The sequence below is a fragment of the Megalopta genalis genome, chromosome 16 (genome assembly GCF_051020955.1).
Source record: "Megalopta genalis isolate 19385.01 chromosome 16, iyMegGena1_principal, whole genome shotgun sequence".
Classification (NCBI taxonomy): domain Eukaryota; kingdom Metazoa; phylum Arthropoda; class Insecta; order Hymenoptera; family Halictidae; genus Megalopta; species Megalopta genalis.
In genome coordinates, this window is record NC_135028.1 from 7,494,042 (window position 1) to 7,519,821 (window position 25,780).

Here is a 25,780-nt window from a genome sequence, read left to right on the forward strand (position 1 = left end):
AATACAGAAATGGAGGGTTCCCGAGGTCATTCGAAGTAACTTTTTCCTTTGCGAATATGCAATCCGCGGCTTCGTTTACGAGTTATCAGCGAAAAACAGTGACCAATAAGAATCGAGTACGGCTGGCGCGAGGCAGCCCAGCCAACCGACGCACGAAGCCCAGTTCTGCTCATTGGCTCGGTCGCCTCGCGCCAGCCGAGCTCGCCTCTCATTGGTCACTGTTTTTCGTTGATAATTCGTTAACGGTGCTTCGGAAAAAATTGTTGTAAAGGAAAAAGTTGCTTCGAGCGACACCCTGTATATTTAGTAGTGACACCGAGATCGGAACAACTCTTTGCAGCTGAAGGTTCTTCTTTTTTCAATTGACCTACATTCCAGATTTAACATATGTGTTTATGAATGCGTATCGCGCTCGGTTTGCAGCGCAAGGTTCGTCAGATAAGCGGAGAATCGGGTTGCACTCGGTTATAAACAATGATAACACAAGGCAGTTTCGAGTACAAAAAGCATCGAAAAGATCCAATACGTTCAACGAGAGACTGCTGTCCCCATTTAAAAACAAAACAAAAAATTTACCGATATCTATTAAATATTATTAAATATTATATTATTATAATATAATTAAATATTATATTATTAAATATTATATTAATATATTTCCAAGAAGAATGAACAATTTGTTGGGAATTAATAAGAGCTATACAAACACATCGGCCAAGAAGTACCAAGAAGTAGAATTGCGAAATTTGTGTAAAATATCATTTATTACAATGATAATACGAGTAAAAAAGTCGTCGGTACCCTTAGACTATACATCTTAAGTAACGCTATCTTTGATAAAAACTATTTAAACATTCTCAAAAAGTTAAAAGCTAAACTGTAAAAATACATGTAAAGACGGCATAAACAATGGAGGCACGTATAATCGATTAACAATTATTGGAAAGATAATGCACCGTGTTTAATACTGGCAAAACCGTTTTTTTTTCGTGTGTATTCATCGTGCAGACGAACGAGCACTTCGAGGAACCACCGTATCGCAAATACCAATAATCGTTTTAAAACGCTATTAATAATTAAATAGACTGCGGATCTTAGACGCGTTTATGGCTGATGTGCCAGATTTGTTAACATGTTCGGTGCCACGTGAGTCGCGTACGGGTGACAATAATTTTCAACTAGGAGAATTATTATTATGAAATTCAATTTGTAGAATACAAAATATCTAAGCCAGCATTTCCTATGGTAAATTTTCACTTTCTCCTTTCCGTTTCATTGATTAAAATGACTTTGATATTCTGCGAATTTGTCGAGTTAACATTCGGCACCCTGACGCGTTAAAATGCAAGGGGTGTAAAAGCATTTTTAATTTTCTTTCACGACGATCGCAACAAATTCTCCTCTAATCGACGCACAGATTGCACAGGAAAAATGTTGTAAAACGGCTCAGTAAAGATCCGCAGTCTAACAATTAATCTCTCCACTCGATAAGGCACTAATTATAAATTGTACTTATTTTAATTCGATGCGCATCCGCATTACCAGGCACTTAGATTACAGCACGCGTCGTCGTTCAGAAAATAGATTATTGTCTTCGGTAACTTTTCGAAGTCACTGTTAATTACAAAAGTAACACGCGAAACATCTTTGGTCGCTTCTTATCGTCGAAGATCCAAAAACATGCTAACATCCAACCCGCGCTGACGTATTAAAAGATACTTTCGAGCAAGAGCAGCCACCGCGCGTTTCATTAAAAGCCCTTTCACACTGTAACAACTTATGTACACCTGCCAGAAGCGTATCCCATTCGAAACGACGCCAATATCCAAGCCTAACTCGTTAGCTTCGTCTAACAAAATTACTCTCGCTCTCAAAACTATCTTTTCACCCATCCGAACATCGGCGGACTTTCACATTTTTACATCGTAGAACTAGGTCGGGCCGCATACTAAAGGGTGTCCCAAAAATGTCTCGCAATCGGAAAGTGGCGGGTTCCTCGGGTCATTCGAAGCAACTTTTTCCTTTACAAAAATTTTCTCCGAGGCACCGTTAACGAGTTATTAACGAACAACAGTGACCAATGAGAGGCGAGCTCGGCTGGCGCGAGGCGACCGAGCCAATGAGCGGTTATTGGTCCCTGCTTTTTCGTTAATAACTCGTCAACGGTGCCTCGGAGAAAATTTTTGTAAAGGAAGTAGTTGCTTCAAATGACCCGTGGTCCCCCACTTTTGGATTGCGAGACATTTTTGTGACACCCTGTAGATCAGTTAGATATCGGTCCTCTATCATCACTAAATACAAGAAATCTTTGGTTCACCGTCCACGGTAACGAAGCGCCGATGGACAATATTTGTATTCATACTTGCAGAGTTAACGTTGCGATTACAGTGAATTCACTCCCTAAATCGACGCCTCAGACTGGGCGTAAATATGAACAATCCGGGAATTTGTTGACAATCGGTAACTGTAAAAACATGTTTCAATTAAGGAGAATTTACTGTAATTCGTATTGAACAAGGCGAAGGAGAACACCGCTGTATACGAATATTATAGGACACTGCAGAACGCGATGCAGATATCATTATTATATATATATATATATATATAAAACATAATTAAAAAAATAATTCAATCCTTGGCCTTGGCACATAGGAGTTTTACTCGCACAACCTGCTTTAAACAAAACGACGATAATAATAATAGATTTGTAACATTTTCGACAAATGTATTACTTGAATTAAAAATTATTAAAATAGCTATTCTTAAATGTTTTGTTAAAGAAGTTGGGCCATGTAAATACTCCACATTTGTCGCGTCACACTTTGTTACCTCAATGACGTCAGGTTAGCATTAAAGTATTTGACAATATGCGTTCTGCAGGTCCTAATATACAGGGTGTCTCAAAATTATTGCACGAGCAAAGGATGACGGGTTTCTGAGATCATTTGAAACAAATTTTTCCTTAGCGAAAATGCGATCCGCGGCTCCGTTTACGAGTTATTAACGGAAAACAGTGACCAATGGGAGATCGCGCGCGGCTGACGCGCCGCCCTAGCGACCACCGTCGCCGCGTCAGACGGCCGGCGCGACGCGGCATTGGCCGCGCTGGGGGAGCGTCGGCCGCGCTCGCTCTCCGATTGGTCAGCGATTTTTCCTTAATAACTCGTAAACGGTGCCTCGGAGAAAGTTTTTGTAAAGGAGAAAGTTGCTTCGAATGACCTCAGGAATCTCTCGCTTCTCGTTCGTACAATAATTTCGGAATACCCTGTATCTATCCAGAGGAATATACCAATCGTTATTGGTAATAGTGTCTCGTGAATTGCTGCATCGATTGGTACCGTAACCTGGCCAGGTCCTCTTGCATCGTAAGCGAAGGGTGAAGTAGCCGGAAGTAGTGCGCCGGAAGGTTCAACAGATTTTCGTATCTGTTCGGCCTGGAGGAGGAGGTCGACGAAAATTGCGGCGCCGTGTCGATCCAAGGTCTATGTAGACGACGTTGCGCGTCCCGGTCTGCGTCTCTGGACGATGAGTTTTGATTGATCAATGGCGGACTGATATCCCCGCAGCTGCTGAGACCGCTGTCGTCGAGGCTTCCGGTCTCGCTGGACGCAGTCTTCGGTCTGTGAGCGACAACGTCCGCCACGTGATTCGTCCTATTCGATTCGGATCCCGACGACATGTTACCGTCATCGTCTTCCATGCGGTTCGATCCACCGTCTCCGTTTTGCTGGAACTTTCGCTTGCATCGCGACTGCCCGGTCTCCCGGAAACCCTTCGCGAAGGGGTTGTTGTTGATCTTTAGCTTGGTGATGTTCTCGTTCTGCAAGAGACAGTACAATTCATGTTTCGAATTTCGACTTTATATAATATATTATATTATATATATTTATTATATATAATATATATAATATTTCGAACGTGATTCTGTGGTTGAAAGAAAAACCGATCTATTAATCGTCTTAACAATATTTTTTACGTGTGATTAGCACTGACCACAATATAAAATTATACAAAATAATTTATGGTACAAGCAGTACCATAAAAAAATATACAATAAAAATGTCGAAATATAAAAATTGAATATCGGAGTATCAAATATCGAAACCATGAGTCTTATGAGTTTTACGATGCAGTTAATGCGTGAAGCAAATTTTTTGAGATTATACTATATGTATATAATACACGTCGATTTTATTTACAGCCACAGAATTGTTGGAAAACGATGCAGGCAAATGTGCCGGTTAAATTTCGAGAGTTAATTTAACCTGATAAGCGGTCACAGCGATGAATTCGGTTTCGCTGAATTTGAAGGACGAAGCTGGATGGGAGTACAAGTCGCTCATTCTCGTCGCGTCGTCGCAGCGAACGATCCAGATGCGTGGAATGTATTTGTGCATGGACGTCAGAACCACCTGTAATAAATGAATAAATAAATAAATAAATAAAATATATGAAACGTATGGTATATAAGTATTTTGTACAAAAATATATAAATATGTATAAAATAAAATAAAAATATAAAATATAAATCGTTGTTTCAGGTACAAAAATAGAGAACAAAATTATCAGGCTACTTCTGTTCAAGTACTACTTCGCTTCCGTGGACCACCGTACATTTTATTACGAAAATAATCTAGAATTATAAAAATATAATAAATAATAAAAAGTATAATCAATAATCTCTTAAATATAATAAATAATCTCTCAAATATGATAAATAATATAATAAATATTATATAATAAATATAAATGATAAAAAATATAATAAATACTCTCTCAAATATAATAAATAATAAATATAATAAAAATAATAAAACTAAATAATCTCGAAAAATAATGCTCGAATTTAACGAACGACCGGCTGTATAATTAACGGGAGACGACGCGGCCGAGTCGTCGGGAAGAGATTTCTGTCGGCATCGACAAATGCTCGTTAACTTTCCATCGGGCAGTATCGAATGAATTCGCCGCCAGAGAAACGAACGAACGAACGGGGGCATCGTCGTTTTGCTTTTTCTTTCTTCTTTCTTTTTTACCGCGGCGAAAAAGAGATATTCCGTTCAGAAGCGGCCGGCGCGCGGGGGAGAGAATTTTATTAAATTCGTAATTAGTTTGAAGAATCGGATAAAAGGGTCGCCGCGCTTCGTCGAGATAAGTTGGCGCCTTCCTCGCTAAGAACGCCGACGACGGCGGGCCAACAGACGCGATTCCCGAAAACCAGGCTGGCCCTTCGACCTTCCCGGAATCACGCGCTCCCGGGCCTGTTCGAAAACCGCCGCGCGATACAAGAAAGCGAGAACCATCGAGGGTCTGAAAAATCTTTTTGACATTTATCGAAGCGCCGAAACTGTGATCGACATCTTCCGCGAGGCTGTCATTCGATTGTAGAAACGCGTGCAATGCGGAACGAACAGAAATATTGATTCCACTTCTTGCTCGTTACTCGATATTTTGTTAATCGTCTCCCTCGAAGAATTTCTTTTGTTTATTATACTATTATTATTTATTATTTATTTATATTTATTTATTTATTATACTACTATTATATATAATACTATGCCTCGAATGCTCAAATATCGACGAGAAAACACCCTCAAAATTTTGTTCCAATTTCAAAGGGATGAAACAACAACCAGAGACTCAGAAATCCCGAGTCGAACTGGTCAAAGTGCGCGGCAAAGGGTTAACTGAGAATCGTCCGAGAAATGAGAAGCCACCCGCGGCCGAGAATTCGGGGGAGATTTTAGGGTGGTCGGCAGCGCCCCGAGGACGATCGCCCCGATCGGCGTGCAAACGGCGAGCAAAGCAATTCTTCCGTTGAAATAATAATAACAATAATAATAATTGGAGGGTTCGCGCGTCGTTCCGACGGCTACTCGAGAGAGGCCGACGCATATCCGTGGAAGTAATTTCCTCCTGGATATTCGTGAAGAAATGAAAGAGCTGGAAAAGGGGCGCCTTGGAAAAGCCAGCTGTGTCGGGGCTCGTTTCTGTCAGGGGCGTAAACAGAAACCCGCTCGCCGAGAGAAAAATAGAGGAGGGTATATCGATTACAGGGTGTCGTGGAGCGTGTTAATCCCCGTTCTTCACGGACAACGCCCGAAACCGATGTACCACGGCGCACCGTTTTGAGTAGCTTAAGTCTCTCCCCCTCACCCGCCCCTCCGAGAAGTAAGGAGGCATGTACGCGCGGCGTCGGGCCCTTTCTTCCCTTTTTCTAGATTTTAATCCCGGGCCCTGGGCTTCCGTGTACGGGGGAAAGAGCCGCGTGAGTTTTCCTCACCTCGGCCAAATTGGACGAGGCCGCCCCGCGTCGCCGGACCGACCCTATTAAACGCGGAAGAATCTTGGGTCCGAGGTAGCGGCGACTCGCGACGAAGAGACGAAGGTAGGTGGCTGTCAAGTGTTGGGTCCTGGGATCAAAGGTTTACTGTGAGAAAAGTAGCGCCGGGTTCGCGGAACGCGTCGGAATCAAGTGCGACGAATTATTTCATTCGCGATTATTGAAATTGTGTAAGATACGCTTGGTCATGGTTATGTCATGTTACATAAATAATATATATAATATTATATAATATTTTTATATATATATAAGCTACTATTATTATATAATATGTATAATATTATATAATAATTGTATTGTATAATATTATTATATAAATAATATATATATATATATAATTATATATATTATATAATATAATATATTTATAATAAAATATTTAACAAATATAATATATAAGTATATACTTATATAATATATAAATAATATTTTATGAAGCAAACAGCTGCTCTCTCTCTCTCTCTCTCTCTGTGCTTATAATTAGATTATAATTAACAGCTTGCCGCACTTCGAGATTTCCAATAATAACCCATCAAACGTCAACGTTATTTCGTTCTTTTTAATCTAAATAATATTCTGATCTCTTGTCTTCAATGTTTAAACGCTCTGTTAAATCTTGACAAACATAAATTTTCTTTTCTCTTCTGAAAAAATTATTACAGTCGTGGAAACTTCTGATCATCGTAACTGTGAAGATAATGGTTGAGGGGTGGGTGAGGGGGTTGATATAAGATAATAGGGGAGGGGTTTGATATCGACGTCTTTCTTTTAGGACAAGACAAGGGTGGGGCGGGGGGGGGGGCAAAGAAAGGATAACGAAACGGGAGGATAACAGAAATATCTAAAAAATAACATGAACAACGGGAAACGAAAATAATACAGATTCAGATGTGGGAATGGGGTGAAGGGTAAACAACGTTGGAAGATAAAGAAGATAGAGGACGTGTGTAAAGTACAATGTGGTGAGGAGAAGGAAGCAAAACGTGGCATGTGCTAAGGGAATGCGAAAGAACGAAGGGACGAATATAGGAGGGGCAAATATTTCGGGGAGGGTTGAGCAGAAATTAAGAGAATGAGAAGGAGAATATGTTTGGAGAAGCAGACGCTGCGAGATCAGTGTACTGAGATCTTTGTCACTGAGATACAAAATGCAAGTGTATAATAGCATGAGTAAAAGAAAAAGTGGGGAAATTTGATGGAATAATATACGTTGCTTTATAATAGAAAGCAATATAAATATAATGTAAATATGATAAGAATAATATATGTATTGTAAATATGTATAAATACTATCGTATGTATATATACATATTGTAAATATGTATAAATACTATCGTATGTATATACATATTGTAAATATGTATAAATACTATTGTATGTATATACATATTGTAAATATGTATAAATACTATTGTATGTATATACATATTGTAAATATGTATAAATACTATTGTATACATACATACATATTGTAAATATGTATAAATACTATTCTATACATACATACACAATGTAAATATGTATAAAAACTATTACAAGCAGCTTTAATTTAACAAACAGATGTAACAACAAATTGTCTAACCTATATATACACATGTACGATTACTAAATCACTATGCAAATTACGAATCATATTAATTACCAAATAACTATGAACAGTAAACATTTTACTATTGCACAGCCGAAAAACTGTTAGCCATTTCGTGGCGCTAAGAGAGATCCAGAAAGAAAACGAAATCTTCCAAGGAGAGTATCAAACATAAAAAGACAAGGGTTGATCAGTAGCATCGACGCTAAGATTTAAAAAGCCCGAGAACATGAAGCTGGATCAATTCAACCTCTGAACAGCTGTAACAGCAGATATGCACCTTGCTTGCAGGTTAATATCGGCTCGTGTTTCTGTAACAGGGGGAGCCCGACCGCGTGGATCGACGAAGTAAGAATATTAAGAACAGGTTTCCTAAGAATTTGCTTGGCAGCGTGCTAATTGACGCAAACGAGGATATCGTTCGGAAACCTCTAACAGGCGGCCCGCTCTTTTTCTTCTCTCTTTCTCTCTCTCTCTCTTTTTAAGCTGGAACCGTATATCGGAAGTGAGAGCAGCAGCAGCAGCAGCAGGCCAAGAGGGTGGATCCGTGTGTGGCGACCTCCCGCATGCGAACCGCCGTGCGACGAGGAGGAAGAGAGTAAGTCGAAACCAGAGACAGGCAGAAGAGAAAGGGAAAGGAGGAGCATTTAAGGACATCCCGGCCTGTCCAAACATGGAACATCTAGATAAATGGAACGCCGCGCTGCCGCCGCTTCTGGGCCAATCGGGTAGTTTCCATTTCCGGACTTCCGTGCGTTTACCTCGGGGAGCGGTTTCGTCGAAAAAGACCTGGCTGAAACACAGTCGACAGTTTAAAAATCCACGAAACGAAGAGCTGGTCCTTCGATAAGCGTTTCAAGATGCTCAACCCTTTCCTCGGGCAACGATAAAATAATCGGCGAACCGTCCGCGTCGCCGTTCTCCGGCTCTCCCCTAAACTGTGGCCGTCGGTTCGAATATTTTCAAGCGTACGTCCGATGGAAAGAAGTTCTCCCGAATTTTCCTTCGGTTCGCAAACGAAAACTGACAATCTGACGATTATGAAAACGAGCCGCGAGCCTCGAATAATCGTGTCTCCTCTTCCCAGATTGTCCGCCTTCGTTTACAAGCCGAAGGAACATTGGGGAGAATTCACCTGTACGATCTGATTCGAACCCCTTCATTTGTAATGTCTGATAACTATTTTCGAATCGGAATTTAACAAACTCGAGCGTCGTTCGATAAACTTTCGCCGCGGGTAACTAAATAAAATTGTATCTTTCTGCTGGCAATTTTTACCAACCAGGTTCCGGATGTCCGACCGAACTGGGACGAGCGCGCGAAAATCTCGGGGATGAAACGCGAAATTCATCGAGAGATGCCTGAAACGTTGAAAATGGAGGCAGCAAACGGCGCGAACTTATGGCTCGACATAATACAGGATGTCCCAAAATTATTGCACGAGCGGGAAACGAGAGGTTCCTGGAGTCATTTGAAGCAACTTTTTCCTCAGCGGAAATGCGATCCGCGGCTTCGTTCGCGAGTTATTAACGAAAAACGCTGACCAATCGGCGAGCGAGCGCGGCCGGCGCTCCGCCCCTGCGGCCGATGCCGCGTCGCGGCGGCAGTGGCCGCGAGGGCGGGGCGTCGGCCGCGCGCGATCTCTCGTCGGTCAGCGTTTTTCTTTAATAACTCGTAAACGAAGAGTCGGAGAAAAATTTTGTAAAGGAGAAAGTTGCTTCAAATGACCTCAGGAATAATTTGGCATAGCCTGTATGTATATCACGGTAAATTCTCCCCGATTATCCTTCAGCTTGTAAACAAAAATGGACAATTTGAGAAGAGGCTCATTTTTACAGTTGCCGATTATCAACAACTATACAAAAAAAGCCGCGAGGCTCGAATAATCGTATCCCCTCTTCTCAAATCTGTTTATCTATTTTCGTTTACAGGCTGAAGGAAAGTCAGGGAGCGAACTTACTGCGGGCGAAGTGTACTCACGTTGTTCCTAGGATCGACGGCATTGTTGGTCAGCTTGAGCTTGTTGAAACTTAGGGGATTCTGCATCCAGTGCGAGCCGGGCGCAGGGCTGTCCGGATGCAGGTAGATCCTTCGATCGATCCGTGGCTGGGGTTCGGCTGGACCAGCCGATGTCCATCCCCTAGCATTCCCACAACCGTCCTCGCCGACAGCGCCGCCGCCGACATACTTGTGCCGACGATCGGACGCCGGTTCCACTTCGAGGAGAACGCAATATCGTGCACGACACTCGAGTCCACTGATCGCCAGCTGCATGGACGGGAACATTCGCCTGAAACGGAACGCTGCACGCTTTAATCGGAGATCAAAGAATTCTTTACGATCATCACATGATTATGCGATCGAAACTGCGATTTTTATTCTCGTTGTTATATTTTGATCTAGTTCATTATGAATATTATATTGATAATAGATGAATTATGAATAAATAATAAATTAATAAAATAATAAATATAATAAATAAATAGTATATTAATAAATATAATAAATAAATAGTACATTAATAAATATAATAAATAAATAATAAATTAATGAATATAATAAATTAATAATAAATTATAAATTATATTTGTAGTACTGTTGCATTATACTGTAAGTTTATAGCAATAAAGAACATCGCGGAATATTTAAAGAATTTATATTTAATATCTAAAATATTAAAGAAAGTTATGGAATATTTATAATATAGTTTGTGAATGTGAAACTTTCGTGTCCCCGAAAATTCTGAAATGAGTTCGAGGAGGCATTCATTAGGTTCCGCTGTTTGTGTATTATCTGCCTCGCGTTCTATTTTTCTCTATACATTTTACATATGCTTATGCTTATAAAAAATAGCTGAATTAATTATAATCATTATCCAATCCGCTTGTAGAATTTCGGATACCCGAAAATTCTCGGGGCTCGACCGAGAGTCGACCGGCAGTCGACCTGGGACTCGACCGGGACCCGACCCGAACCCGAAGAAAATACCCGATCCGATTTGAACACGAAATCTCGGGGAAATTTTAAACCCGCCCACTTGTAATTTCTATCGGCCTCATGCTGCGTTAGAAATGATCTGGCGTAAAATTACGAGGGAAATTTCTTTTGTTTATTACACTATTATTATTTATTTTTATTTATTTATTTATTATACTACTTCGTCTGTTATACTTCTATGAGAAAAGTTATCTCGGCGGCTGGGATTTCAATATTTTTGCGTCTCGAGCGTCCCAGTAAAATTCAGTTCTACGAATATATCGTAATAGAAATGAATTTTGAAAACTAGTCGAAAATTAGCGTCGCCCACGTGCGACCGAAGCGGCACTCGACGCGTTAAAGGATCATGCTCGGTCAGAGATCTTAAGAAACATCGATCCTCGGGTTTTCATTGTTCGCGAAAGTATTACTTTTCGAGAATATTCTCTGAAAGTTCGATCGCGATCGGACGAAACAGAATTGGTCGATCGTAAAGGTGTCATTTTCCAGCAGGACAATGCTAGGCCGCACACGTCTTTGTCCACTCGGCAAAAATTGATGGATATTGGTCGGGAATCGAAGTTACACCCGCCATATAGCCCTGATCTCGCGCCATCGGATCACCACTTATTTCGATCCCTGGACAACTCTCTTCGTGGTAAAACTTTTAACGACGATGACGCTGTAAAATCTCACTTAACTCAGTTCTCGGCCGAAAAGGATCAGACTTTCTACGAGCGTGGAATTTTCAAGTTGTCAGAGAGATGGTAAAAGGTCATCGAACGAAATGGAAAATACATTACAGACGAAGCTTCGTTCCAAGTAAAAAAAAATTTTTTATTTCATTGAACAAATCGGCAATTACTTAGTTGCCAACCCAATAGATACAACGTCGCCGAAGAGATCGACTCTAGTGATCGAGACGGACGGCGCGCGCCGTTTACGGGGGCAATCGTCGGAGTCGAAATCGTTTTACAGCCGGCGCGCAGCAAGTGCATCCGGAAACGCATCCTCGGAACCCTTTGGCCGTGGCGTTTAAACGCGTATTCCGCGCAGGTAGCACGAGGGAACCGAACACGAGAGAGGACGAAGGGACAGAAAATTCCCAGTCATTAACGTCCCGGCGACGTTAGTGGGCGTCGACGAGGGAGCGACGCCGAGGCTCCTCTCACTTCCTGCGACTCTCTCACTCTCTTTTTCACTCTCTCTCTCTCTTTTTCACTCTCTCTCTCTCTCTCTCTCTCTCTCTCTCTCTCTCACTAGCTTTTTCACTCACTCTCTATCTCACTCGCTTTTTCACTCTCTCGCTCTCTCTCACTCGCTTTTTCACTCTCTCGCTCTCTCTCACTCGCTTTTTCACTCTCTCGCTCTCTCTCACTCGCTTTTTCACTCTCTCGCTCTCTCTCACTCGCTTTTTCACTCTCTCGCTCTCTCTCACTAGCTTTTTCACTCACTCTCTCTCTCTCTCTCTCACTCGCTTTTTCACTTTCTCTCGCGCTCTCTCTCTCTCTCTCTCTCTCTCTCTTTCTCTCGCTCGCTCTCCCCTCTCTCTCTCTCTCTCTCTCTCTCTCTCTCTCTCTCTATCTAAGTGTGCATCGCCGGCCGTTATCTTCCCGATCCGAACAGTTAAGATTTTCCACTCCCCCGTGCAAACATCTTCAGAATCGCGGATAATCCCGTGAGTAAACCTGCGAAAGTCAATCTCCGGTGGTTCGGGACCGTTTGCATACCTAATTGCGGATTTCCCGATGCCGCTTTGTTCCGCGTCCCTCTTTTACTCATTCCCATACCGATGTCTGTGGAAAAGAAACGAACAGAACGGAAACAATGAGCGTAAGGCGGCCACGACGCTCCTCCTTGGCTTTGTTTAATGAAACAGTACCGGCGCCTGCGAACTGCTTGTTCGATTTTCCAAAAATTCTATGGAAACGGGGTGAACGTTGTAGTACATTTTAATGGGTAATAATTTAATTATTAATATGTTATATGTTGTGTGTAAAATATATATATGTATATAATATAATAATATAATAATATAATATATAGTGTAATATAATATAATAATATATGTATAATAATATAAAATAACATATATATAGATATATATTATAGTATAGTAATATAATATATTATAACATAATAATATAATACAATATTATAATACAATAATATAGTATATTATAGTATATTATTATATTACATTACAATGCATATAACATTACACATAATATAAATTACGCTCGTACAGCAGCATCATGCTTAGCATATTAGCTTCCCCCTCGAAATTAAGGGTAACAGCGCAACTATAAAACAATTCCAGTTAATAATTGTCCCGTAGTAGAATTCTCTCCTCTCTCTCTCCAAATCGTCCATATTTGTTTACGAGCGCGAATTAGTAAGAATTTAACCGTGGTCATTCGATATCGCAAGGAAGATTACGATTAATTACGAGGCGGTTCTTGGAGACGGGAATCAGAATGAGCGCGCGCGCGCGCGCCCGAGACTTGAATCACAGGCGTAACTTGGGCTTTCCGCTGCTAATTGCGCGTGCAACGAGATCCTTGTCTTTCGTGGCTACACCTCGAAGAGTCAGGCATTAACTTGTCGACTCGTAGGGTATATAAGTGTACCCTTTTGAAGTTCCACTGCTAACGACTTTCGGCCTCGGCAAATACGCGCGCCGTTAAGAGACTCGGAAGAGTTTTTGCCGCGATTTCGTCTAACATCGATTTTACGTTTCGATAATCGGACAGATAACAGACCGTTTTTACGTTTCCTAATTGGTCGGATGCGAACGCGAACGTCGTTTAGTATGATTTTTACGTAGAATAGTTTCGAAAGATTTCCATCGTCGAAAGCCGTACGATTTTCTATAAAATAATATAATAATAATAATATAATAATTATTTTATTATTATGTTATAATATATTATATTACTATAATATATATATGTATATATTTATATTATTATACATATATTATTATATTATTATTCGGATAAGTCTTTTCTCCGAATAATTAAGAAGAAAGTTTCCAGGAAAATACACCACGGTAATTAGGGGCTCGATAACGAAGATAAGGGTCTTACGTGAATTTGGGAATACCGGCGATATCTTGTGAAACGCTGGCTAAGAAATAGCAAACGGTTTTCTCGGTTTTTCCGGCGATTAAGATTGCGCGATTAGTGCGATGAATTCTACTTAATTCGCGGTCAGATTGCGCATAAAAATCGATAAATATTAATAATAGTAGTGACATTAATATCATTATTATTGTCATTGATAATGAGTTGATTAAATATTTAATATTTAATTAAATTAATAATATTAATAATAATAACAGTATTATCATTATTTAATAATATTAATCATAATAACATTATTATTATTATTTAATAATATTAATAATAATAACATTATTATCATTATTATTATCATTAATAATAATATAATATATATAATATATATTTGTTATGTTTATTATAATATATATATAATATATTTATTATAACATATTATAATATATATAATATATTTATATATATATTATAATACATATAATATATTTATATATATATTATAATACATATAATAGTGATATATTATTATCATTAATAATGATAATAATAACGGAACTAGAAGACCGGTCGTTTTTCCGGCGAACTCGAACCGCTCGGCTTCCGATTTATTTGACGCGCCGGCAAAAAAAAAGGAAAAAAGGACTTTCTCAGGCGACGCGCTCGTGAACGATAAAGAAGAAAGATCGACGCCACGGCTCTGTTGTTGAATCCACTAAAAGTGGCGCCCCTGTAAGTGGAGGATTACGCGCCGTCGCGACGGCTGCTGGAAGGCCCGTGCGCGCCAATGATTTCGACGAGCGTGTCTGGTCCTTTTAAAAAGCCTCTCGAGATTATCGAATCACCAGATAATGCTGTAATAGCCGTGATACACACCGTAAACCCCTTGCTGCAACCGCAGCACGCGCCCCGTTTTCCTTTCATCTCGCAGATTACATCGATCGGAAGTCACGTGGCCGCGCGCCAGATCCTTCTAAACAAAATCTGTGACGCTACACGAATCTCCTCGTAGTTATAAATACATTTTTCGCTTTTTTTTTCTTTTTTTAGGCCACGTAACTCATTAGTAAGCAGCACGTAACCCGTTACCGCCTTACGAGAATGAGAAGAGAGCATTTAGTGGAATATATTCTGGTTTTATTTATTTATTTATTCAATTAGAGGTGTGTTTGTTAGTTTAAGTGCGTTAAAATAATAAATGTGGAACAGGTCATTACGTATTCATTTCAATGTGACGCTTACGCCATTTGAAACTCCGTATAATTATAATTATATTATATATTATATATTATATATTATATATTATATATTATATATTATATATTCTAGATTTCCAGAGTTCTAGATTCTAAATTCTATACTGAATATAGTGTATTCTATATTGTATATTATATATTCTATATTCAAGAATCTATATTCTGTATTCAAGATTTTATATTGAAGATTCTATATTCAAGATCCTAGATCCTAGATCCTAGATTCTAGATTCTATATCCAATATTCAGGATCCTAGATACTAGATCCTAGATTCTAGATTCTATATCCAATATTCAAGATTCTATATTCAAGATCCTAGATCCTAGATCCTAGATTCTAGATTTTATATCCAATATTCAGGATCCTAGATCCTAGATCCTAGATTCTAGATTCTATATCCAATATTCAAGATTCTATATTCAAGATTCTATATTTAAGATTCTATATTCAAGATTCTATATTCAAGATTCTATATTCAAGATTTTATATTCAAGATTCTATATTCAAGATCCTAGATCCTAGATCCTAGATCCTAGATCCTAGATCCTAGATCCTAGATCCTAGATTCTAGATTCTAGATTCCAGATTTCTAGATTTCTAGATTCAAGATTCTAAATTCGAGATTCTAGATTCTAGATTCTAGATTCTAGATTGAATATTGTATATTGTATATTCTATATTCTGTATTCAAGATTCTAGATTGTAAATTGTGAATTATTGATTGTAGATTGTAGATTCCAGATTCCAAATTCTAAATTCTATATTGTATATCATATTATATTACATCATATCATATATTATACAGAAGAAATCCTTTGCCTCGCATCACAAGAAACTCGACACGTCAATTTCCCAAGGGCGGAGGGGTGGGAGGCGCCCCTTTCACGAGGATTTCTATTCTCAACCCTCGATGCACCTCCTTCTCACGAGTACATCGGTTTAGTCGGACATATATCGGTAACGGTGAAATCACGGTGGAACGTGAAATTAATTAGCTCCGCTTACAGACAGGCCCGGAGTGCGAGGGCGGGCTGAGAGGAAGCAGAGTGAAGAAGAGAACGAGCGGATTCGAGGTGGTCCGTGTCGCGCTTCTGGAACGCACGTTTTCGTCGGGCATTCATCGGTGTGACGCAAGGTCGCTGGGAACGAGAACGTGGGGGGTAAGTGAGCCGAGGAGGAAGCGGCCCGATAGGAAAGGAGAGAGAAACTGCATCGGAAGAGGCTCCGGGGAACGAGGAGAACGAAAGTGTCGATCGTGACACGGAATACTGATTAGATCGGCATGGCCGCAAACAAGCGGCGCGGCGGGCTATGTATACACGTGGTTGGCACGTGGTGCCGTTCGCAAGCCGCAGGAATCGCCTACGGACCGGAAGGCACGAATTTACGGGACGGGCCATACACCTTTGTTACTGTTACGGAACGGAGTGGACCGCCCTCGAATTACCTGGACGATTGTTCTCGCGCCGCCACGTTTCGAATCTCGTGTAGTCGCGTCGCAAGGGTTCGCTGAAATATTTTTGGCAGAATTTCGAAAAGTTTTCCTTCGAAAAGATTATCTCAGCCTGATAATCCGTGGCCTTGTTCCTTCGGTATCATATAACTGTGAAAATATTTCAGCTTTTTGCAGTGTATGTACTAGTGCGTTATAGTGAAGAGATAAGTATAATAACCTATATATAATTATACAATATACAATATCCTTTGCCTAATAAAAAGAATTATTATTGAAGTATAATAATCTATTTAATAATAATTCTTTTTATTAGGCAAAAGATTTTTTTTAGAAATCAGTTTCTACGCATTTAAATCCAGCGTGAAAATTGCTATAAAAGCGTGTATTTTTTGCCTAATGATAATATTATATATATAATTATATAATATTATTATAATATATATAATATTTATTCCTTAATATTAATATAAAATTTATATTTTTTTTATACCAATTAGACTTATTAGATTATTATTAAAAGAACTTGTATCGTGTTTGGCAAAAGTCCCATTAAGAAAGTTGCGCACTGCGAAAGATCGCGAAAATCGCAGTTTTTTCGCGAATTTCAAGCAATAACTACCGAATAGTTCGAAAATTAAGATCGCGCGACTTCTAATCGGAAGCAGAACTCCAAACGCCACCCCCCGAGAAATTCCGCGTTTCGCGACTCTCGCATCTCGATCGACATATCAGCCCATCGTGTTATCGAACGTGTTGTGTTGCAACGCAAAATTCTCTGTAATCTTAGCTACGATATAACCGCGATACAGGCACTATCGCCGTTCTATCTGGAAAAGAGCGACAAGAGTGGCCGGATCGCTTCCGGTGCACCGGAAATAGTGATTCGTCCTGCATCCGTCCGGTCGCACGACTTTTCCCGCAAAATCAACTTTCGTCAAAAAATGATACCGGGGAGATCGGTGGCGCCGATACGGGCGGACACGTCGTCACGGCCATACTTTTAACGACTTTCCGTTGACCACCTTCTGCGAAACTAATCGGCCTGTCGTCGCTCTGGGGCATTCCTCGTTAAGGGTCCCCCGTCCGCCGGCCCGGCCCCACCCCGACAAAGCCGTGCAAAGGGTATTACATACGGAATATTTCATACGATTATGCCGACAAAAATATCGCGCGGTTTTAATATGTTTAAGTAACTAAATAAATGATAAAATGAAAAAGTAACGTAATGTTCTAGTTTACGAGAAAATTCAGTTGAACGGTTAATTAATTGTGGATCTCAATGAATACCGCGGGAATTTTGCACACCGGACGGGTTCCTCGGGTGATTTCAAGTAACTTTTTCCTTTACAAAAATTTTCTCTGAGGCACCGTTTACGAGTTATTCACGAAAAACGCTGACCAATCGGCGAGCGAGTGCGGCCGGCGCCCCGCCAAGGTGGCCAATGACGCGTCGCGCCGGGCGTCTGACGTAGTGGCAGTGGTCGCGAGGGCGGGGCGTCGGCCGCGCGCGATCACTCATTGATCACTGTTTTTCGTGGATAACTCGTAAACGAAGCCTCGGAGAAAATTTTCGCAAAGGAAAAAGTTGCTTCAAATCACCTCAGGAATCCCTCGTTTCTCGCTCGTGCAATAATTTTAGAACACTCTGTAGAACGAAAGATGATAAATCGATGATCGATGCACTCACCGGCCCAGCTTCGTGATTATCATCTCAGTTGTCTCGGCATGGAATTGCTGCCATAACTCTCGGTTTTGCAGTTCAACCTTCACCTCGGAAGGCAGCGGAGGTCCTCCGCCCGGAGTGGGCGGCATTGTCCACGTATTTGGATTCGGCAGATCTTCTGCAATTCATCGAAATAAATCATGTAAACGGTTTCGTATTACTTGGACAATTTTTTGGTGAAATCTCGCGAAATTTGTCGCCGCCGCAAATTATTCGACGGGAAGAAATCAATGTTTTAAATGTATGCGTTCTTTTACCGTACAATTTAATGCTCTTCGGCATCGCCTAAGGTTAAGCTTGATAATTCTATTTTAAATAGGGGATGCGACGCGGCATTGGCCGTAGGGGCGGAGCGCCGGCCGCGCTCGCTCGCCGATTGGTCAGCGTTTTTCGTTAATAACTCGCGAACGAAGCCGCGGATCACATTTTCGCTGAGGAAAAAGTTGCTTCAAATGACCCCGGGAACCCCTCGTTTCCCGCTCGTGCAATAATTTTGGGACATCCTGTATTATGCCGAGCCATAAGTTCGCGCCGTTTGCTGCCTCCATTTTCAACGTTTCAGGCATCTCTCGATGAATTCCGCGTTTCATCCCCGAGATTTTCGCGCGCTCGTCCCAGTTCGGTCGGACATCCGGAACCTGGTTGATCTCCAAGACCGGAACTTTACGAAATCGTTCGAACGATTTTTACGTCGGTTGATATTCAGTCGCGTTGAAAATATTTACTAGAAAGACAGGGAGTCCTTATTCGCAGCAAGGAATCGGATAATGCGTTTAGGATAATATTCGGATGCACAATTTAATAAAACGTCGACTCGATAGACAACAAATTCTGTACAATTCAGTAGAAACGTGATCGCGTGGTTCTGCGATTTCACAACGCGATTTCTTCGTTGCCCGAAGAAAGGGTTGAGCATCTTGAAACGCGTCGGCTGCGCGTGACAACGTGCCCAGAAATTATTCATATATATATATATCATTATTATATATATTATTATTATATATATTATTATTATATATATTATATTATCATATATATATATATTCAGAGAAACGTAGGGTGAAACGCACCCCGTTTCACCTTACTCCCCCCTGCCGATTTCAAAAGAATTTGTCACGTGACACGAGTTCGAGTAATTCGAAGGATCGCGAACGAGATCGTCGCGAACAATTTCGCGAATAATTTCCCCAAGAAATCTTGTGATCTTCAATCTCGATTTATCGAGCAGCCGAACGACGATCGCTCGTCGGTCGCCCGTCGCCATTTGTGCGAGACGAGAGCTGGCCCGCTCTGCGATCGCTGGTCCTTCGGCATCCGGCTAGACACTGGCCCCCGGCCGGATAAGCCGAAGGAGGATAAGAAATTGCGCGGATGAGGTAACTCGAATACCGGCGAGGACACCTTTTGCAAGTGGATCCTATAGGGGATGGATCGCCGGTTGGCCGACGCATGAGCGACTCGGGCCCGCCGCACTTGTGTCGCGGTTCTGCGGTCGGGGCATTATGGGGCCCGGACTGGGATAATTGCGGGCATCGACTCGTCTCCCTCTTTCTCTTCGTGGCAAGAGGACGACACCGGTGTGCCCCGGGGCCCATTATTCCGTGGGCCTAGATAACGATTGTCGCCGCTCGACCGAAAGTCGGCGCCTTTCATCTACGGACGAGAATACCGAAGATCTGTGTCGCCTACGCGGGATCTTGGCCGCATATTACGCGCACCCTCCGTGAAGGAAGGGTGGTTCTTGGACGTGGGAAAAACAGAAGCGCCGCGAAAGCCCTTTTTTCTTTTTCTTTTCTTTTCCCTGAGCGGAGTCAGTGAAAACTGTTCGAATTAACTGTTCGACCGCTGGTCAAATAATCTGTCCGCGTTGTAAATAAATAGAATTAACTTGATTATGTGATATATATATTCTGTATTTGGCACGTGTGTACGCTTCGGGAGGCTGTACAAGAGGACGGGCACACGGGAACGTACAATATGGCCGCCGGACACGCACGGATGCGACGCGCGAATGTCCCGAACGCGATATTCTTTTATATTTATATTATATTTATGTTTACTTATTTTTATATTATATCTATATATATATATATATATATATATATATATATATATATATATTATATATTTATTTTTACTCATTTTTATATTATATATTTATATTCATATTTATATATATATATATATATATATATATTTATAGTTTATTAACATTCATCCAACCGAATGGGAAGACCTCCCCGTTTTAAATTGAGTCGATTGATGATCGATTGGGGAAATCTTCCACGTGTAATTAAAAAAAAATGACTGCTTAATTTCATTATCAAGATTCGCAAAGGTACGAATGTTGAAGAAATAATTGATACCATATATGTAAGTTTGCTTCATAACTTTTGTTTAATCGAATGAAATATAATTTATGAAATTTTTCAGTTAACGTGTAACGAATGACAAATTAATTTATGCAAATTATATTAATATAGTATTCTTTTTACCGATTCGATTGATCAAGTAGCCTAGGTTAAGAAAAAAGAAAGAAACAAATTCAAAAAACGATAGACAATTATTGTTAATCTCGAACGAAACAACAATATTATGTAAGCACAGTAATTTCTCCCTAATTCGCGCTCGAATTGCGCACAAAAATTGAACATTTGGGAAGAGGAGATACGATTATTATATATTTATCGTTTATTAATATTATATTTGTAGTTTATTACATTTATATTTGTAGTTTATTATATTTATATTCATATTTATAGTTTATTTTATATATATTATTTATATCATATATTACATATTTTTACAGTCACCGATCATCAACAACCACAATAAACAAGGCCACACGGCTCGAATAACGAATATCTCCTCTCCCCAAATAGTCGGATTTTCATTTCGAAGCCGAGCGCTAATTAATCAATTAATTTTACTCTCCTCCGAACAATAGAAAAAAGCTCCCGAATCGTAGCATCGAGAAGAATGCGCGCGCGAAAAAAGAAAAGAAAAGATAGAAAGAAAATAAAAAGCAAAAAAGATCGAACGAACCTGGCCGGTGTCTCCGAAGAGCGATTTGTTGCTGATGATAAAGCATTTGTTGGTGCAGTTGCAGCTGCAATTCCATGGGTATCGCCATCATCGAGTTCATGCTTCGATCGGGCGCATACGTCGAAACAGATTACGTCGCTTTGTCACTTTTATCACGACGGGGGACCGCGCACTGAGAAACATACGCGCGTGCGAATATATTATTCGTCTCTCGTAAACGGGCGTCGACGTCCACCGCGTTACTGCCTGGCAGCGACTGATGATGATGCGCTTCGCAGTTGCACAAACGCACGGACACGGTTGCAGCGATCCATTGCTGCACTCGTGGGTCCACCGTCGCGATTGGCCGCCGCACCCTCCCACCAGCGCGTCGCCGCGCCCTCGTTGCTCCTATTGGCCGGCCGCGATCCGAACTTCCCGGCGCAGAAAGTGCACTCCGAACTGCTCCCGATAGCGATCGTAAGTAAACGAGAGAGAGAAAAAAAAAGGGCTAGAGAGGAATTAACAGATCATTACGAACGTCATTTTCGTGATCCTATGTGACTTGAGTGCGTCTTTTAAGGAAACGCTGAGGAAATCGTGTTGTTCGGGGAACGTCATTTGCCGAGCTCGCCAGCCAACGAATTAAACACAAATATGTGTGACTGAATTGTATTTATGTGTGTGTGTGTCTGACTGGAATGATATTAACTGTATTAATTTCATTGTTGATATTCGGTGCAAGATTATGATATAATATAATATAGATAAGGTTATAATATAAGGATATAATATAAGGTTATAATATAATAATTATAATTATAATAATTATTATATTAATATATATATAATATTATTATTATATATATTATAATAATTATTATATTAATATATATATAATATTATTATTATATATATTATAATAATTATTATATTAATATATATATAATATTATTATTATATATATTATAATATTATTATATATATAATATCATAAGTACCCTAGCTAGCAACGCGAGCGACAAATGCATTTGAAAATTTCAATTTCCGTTAACTTCGTTGTTGAATTCCGACAAAGTTAAGGTTAGGTTGATAACAAAAAGTAAATCTGCGATTCGATCGGAATTCTTCATTGATTTGTCAACGTCAGATTCAACGTACAACATTTACATGATATTTGCTTTTCATTTATTTGCAAAATTACTGGCAACGTTTCTTTTTTTTTTTTTAGTTTTCTAGGAATATTTATAATTTTCTTAGCTTTTTTAGGAATATTTATTTTACGATTTGTGAAACCGCGAAGACGGCTCGACGGAGAATGATCGAGTAGATTTGATAAATTCTTACAAATCTTATAAACAAAATTGATATTCGAATTGCGTGAAATCTAAATAATTGTAGTCTCGTTGTTTTCATCGTTGATCGTGATCAGGGAGACTGATTTAATGACGAGACAACGCCACCACGCTCGAGTAATTCGAGTGAACCGGCGAGAAGCAATTAAAACTCAAGATTTCCACCGAACAATGCTCGTTAACTAATATTCGCGTTGATGAATTTTAATTTTAATTTTAAATTAAATTAACCCGCTTTAACGAGTTTCTTACATCGTTCCTATAACGCATTAAAGTGGACCAAAGTAAATCATAAATAAATTGCAGATGTCATCAAAGTGTCAATTAATCGCAAAATGTATCGAGAAGACGGTAAACTAAAATTTTCCAGAGAAACAAACATAAACGATGTATCTCGCTATGTATGTATATGCTGTTGCACGACATCAGATCCTGTTTCATTAGATTGCCGATAAAAAGGCCGGTATACATATATATAACCGAGGGAAATATTAAATTACTCATCGACGATAGCACAAATGACGATTCACATAATAATCTAATTTCGCGTTACCTTTCCCAGAATCTAGCGCATCATTTATTATTTATATTTAGAAACCATGACAGTTGTGCATTTTAATCAAACAGGATCTCGAAATACCGAACGGAAAAAAATTATGCAACCGTGTCGTCGCGTTGCCATTCTTGAACTCTTACCTCTAACCTAGACGACGCCGTCGAAGCTCCTTCCCCTACGCAACGAATTTTCCAGTTTCCCGTTTGTCGGCAGTTCCACGGGAAACGAATGGTGCGACCGTAATTTCTTCGTTCGGAGCTCGAAGAAACATCGTTTCGTAAGATGGTCGCGACAATCTGGACGCTTCAATCTTCGAATCAGCGGCGGACGCGTTCGCGGGCAAGCTTTCCCAATGTTTTCGGAAACGTTTCAATTCGGTTAACGGTCTGCGCGCGCCGCGCCCCTCCCCCCGGTTTACCGGTAACCGTACCGCGCAAGAGCCGATCGAGTCGCGGTCGAACGAGCGATCGATCGATCGATTCCCGGCGCGAGAAAAATCGGCTTAGAAACGCGACGGTATATCGCTGCGCCGTGATCTCTGTACGTCCACGATAAACGTTACCGCTGCGAGAAGTAAAATCGCGTGACAAGATCCAACATAGATCTATCCAGCGGTCTTTACCGGTGTGTGTGTGTGTGTATGCTGTTGCGGCCGCTCGGATTTATACGTCGGCGTATTTGACGCATGTCGCGGCACACGATCGCATTAAGGAACGAGCGCGTTAGGTACAAGAGTGGAGGAATCGTCACCATAAATTACGGAATCCGGCGGGCAGACGGCAGTTAATAGTTTGTTCTCGGGTCGGGGACGAGGAACGAGGCGAGAAGATAAAATCAAGAATCCGTCCGCGGTGCGTCGGCGGTCAAAGAGGCACGACGACAGTGCGGCGCAGTGCCGCGTAGCGGCACCGAGCGAAGCGCCGCGAGATACGAATCTACGATTTTCTCGCTCCCTTGCGCGTTCCCCTTTTCTCCGTGGCCACCGTTCGGATCGACGCTTCGGCTCCTCCCGCGCCGCGCCTTCCCCCTCCCCTGCCGCCGCCGCACTGGACTTCTTCTTCTGCCTGCTGCTTCTTCTTCTTCTTCTTCTTCTTCTTTTTCGAGGGTAGAAAACGTCTCCGCGCCGACTACGACGCCGGTCATCGCACCATTGTGGTGGGTTCCGGATTGCGGATTAACTGTAAGCGATACCCACAACAAAAGCGCGCGCGCTTTACCTGACGACCCCTGGCTACCTGTATTCTACTGTACTTTATGACAGCGCTGTAATATACCCCTGGATCGTGTCATCGGCAACGCCGGCTGAAATTCTCAAAGCCACCCCGGCGTCTCTTATCGGATCGCGATCGCTTTTCTTTTTTCTTTCTTTTGCTTTGTTTTTATCGATCGGTCGTGTCCGCCGACTGTTTTCACCCTTTCCAAACATAACCTACGGCCCGCGTGCGTCATAAAATATTCGATTTCTACGGACTACGGAGAAATTTGTTTTTTTTTTTTATATTCGAGGCTTCTTTTTATTTTATTTAATGGATATTAATTATAATATTATAATTTATAAATAATATATAAATATTATAAATATTATGTAAATAATATATAATATTATGAATATATAATTTATAAATATTATAATTTAATTTTATTTAATTTGATTTAATCCTCTTTATTATCTAGCTTCTTGAATTGCGATTTCTATCGCGGCTATGTTGATCGAGGATTTTTCGAGGTCAACTGGCGCGCCGAAAGCAGGCGCGAAGCGCGTTAACGTAATTTTTAGGGAAATAAGAAAGCGGAATGTGTCGGAAATGTTTATTTTTGCAGTGCGTGTTGAGATTGACAGAAAAGTATCGGTTGTAAAGAAAACTACACGGTATTTGTTTTTGTAGTAATGTAAGCGTGTCGATTATCAAAGCTGAAGACAACGAAATTATAACCTTAACAAAAGAATAACAATGCAAACGTAACGCTAGCTATTGGGGCAAACCGAAATTACTTTCTTGCCAATACAATATTATCATCTTATTTGGTGTTCTCACGTTGAATTCTGCAAATAAATGGTTACTTTTGTATTTTCGTGTTAATCGTCTTTCGTGTAATTCAGTGAGAAACCATTGTGACACCGTTACATAGTGTCAGCGTTTATGAATAGGAGGGTTATTAATCATTTTCTTCTCTTTTGTTCTCGTCACTTTTGTTCTGTTATTATTGCCGAGTACTATGTTTTGTTGCAGCGTTCTTTTGTTTTTGTAGCGCATTATTAACCGACCTTATTTCTATGTACAATATGCAATATATATACATATAATATATTATATTATTTATATATATTATATATATTATACATATTATATTATTTTATATTATTATAATATTATATTGTTATTATATTATATTATTATTATATTATATTACTATTATATTATAT

At 40.3% G+C, this 25,780-nt stretch overlaps 1 protein-coding gene across 3 annotated transcripts; it reads right to left on the reverse strand.

The window, feature by feature from the left end:
- Nucleotides 1–745: 745 nt before the first annotated feature.
- LOC117221186 (T-box protein 2) lies at nucleotides 746–24,240 on the reverse strand. Of its 3 annotated transcripts, XM_076526782.1 has the most exons (7): nucleotides 23,496–24,240; nucleotides 21,466–21,906; nucleotides 18,385–18,538; nucleotides 9,912–10,221; nucleotides 4,266–4,412; nucleotides 3,339–3,820; nucleotides 746–2,464 (listed from the first exon to the last, which is right to left on the reverse strand). In XM_076526782.1, the coding sequence occupies exons 2-7, from the start codon at nucleotides 21,563–21,565 to the stop codon at nucleotides 2,401–2,403; spliced, it is 1,257 nt and encodes a 418-aa protein (XP_076382897.1). In that variant the 5' UTR covers nucleotides 21,566–21,906; nucleotides 23,496–24,240; the 3' UTR covers nucleotides 746–2,400. The 3 variants fall into 3 exon arrangements, with proteins under 3 accessions (XP_076382897.1, XP_076382899.1, XP_076382898.1); XM_076526784.1 differs by having other exon boundaries at nucleotides 746–3,820; nucleotides 23,496–24,239; XM_076526783.1 differs by lacking the exon at nucleotides 23,496–24,240 and having other exon boundaries at nucleotides 21,466–22,201.
- Nucleotides 24,241–25,780: the final 1,540 nt, after the last annotated feature.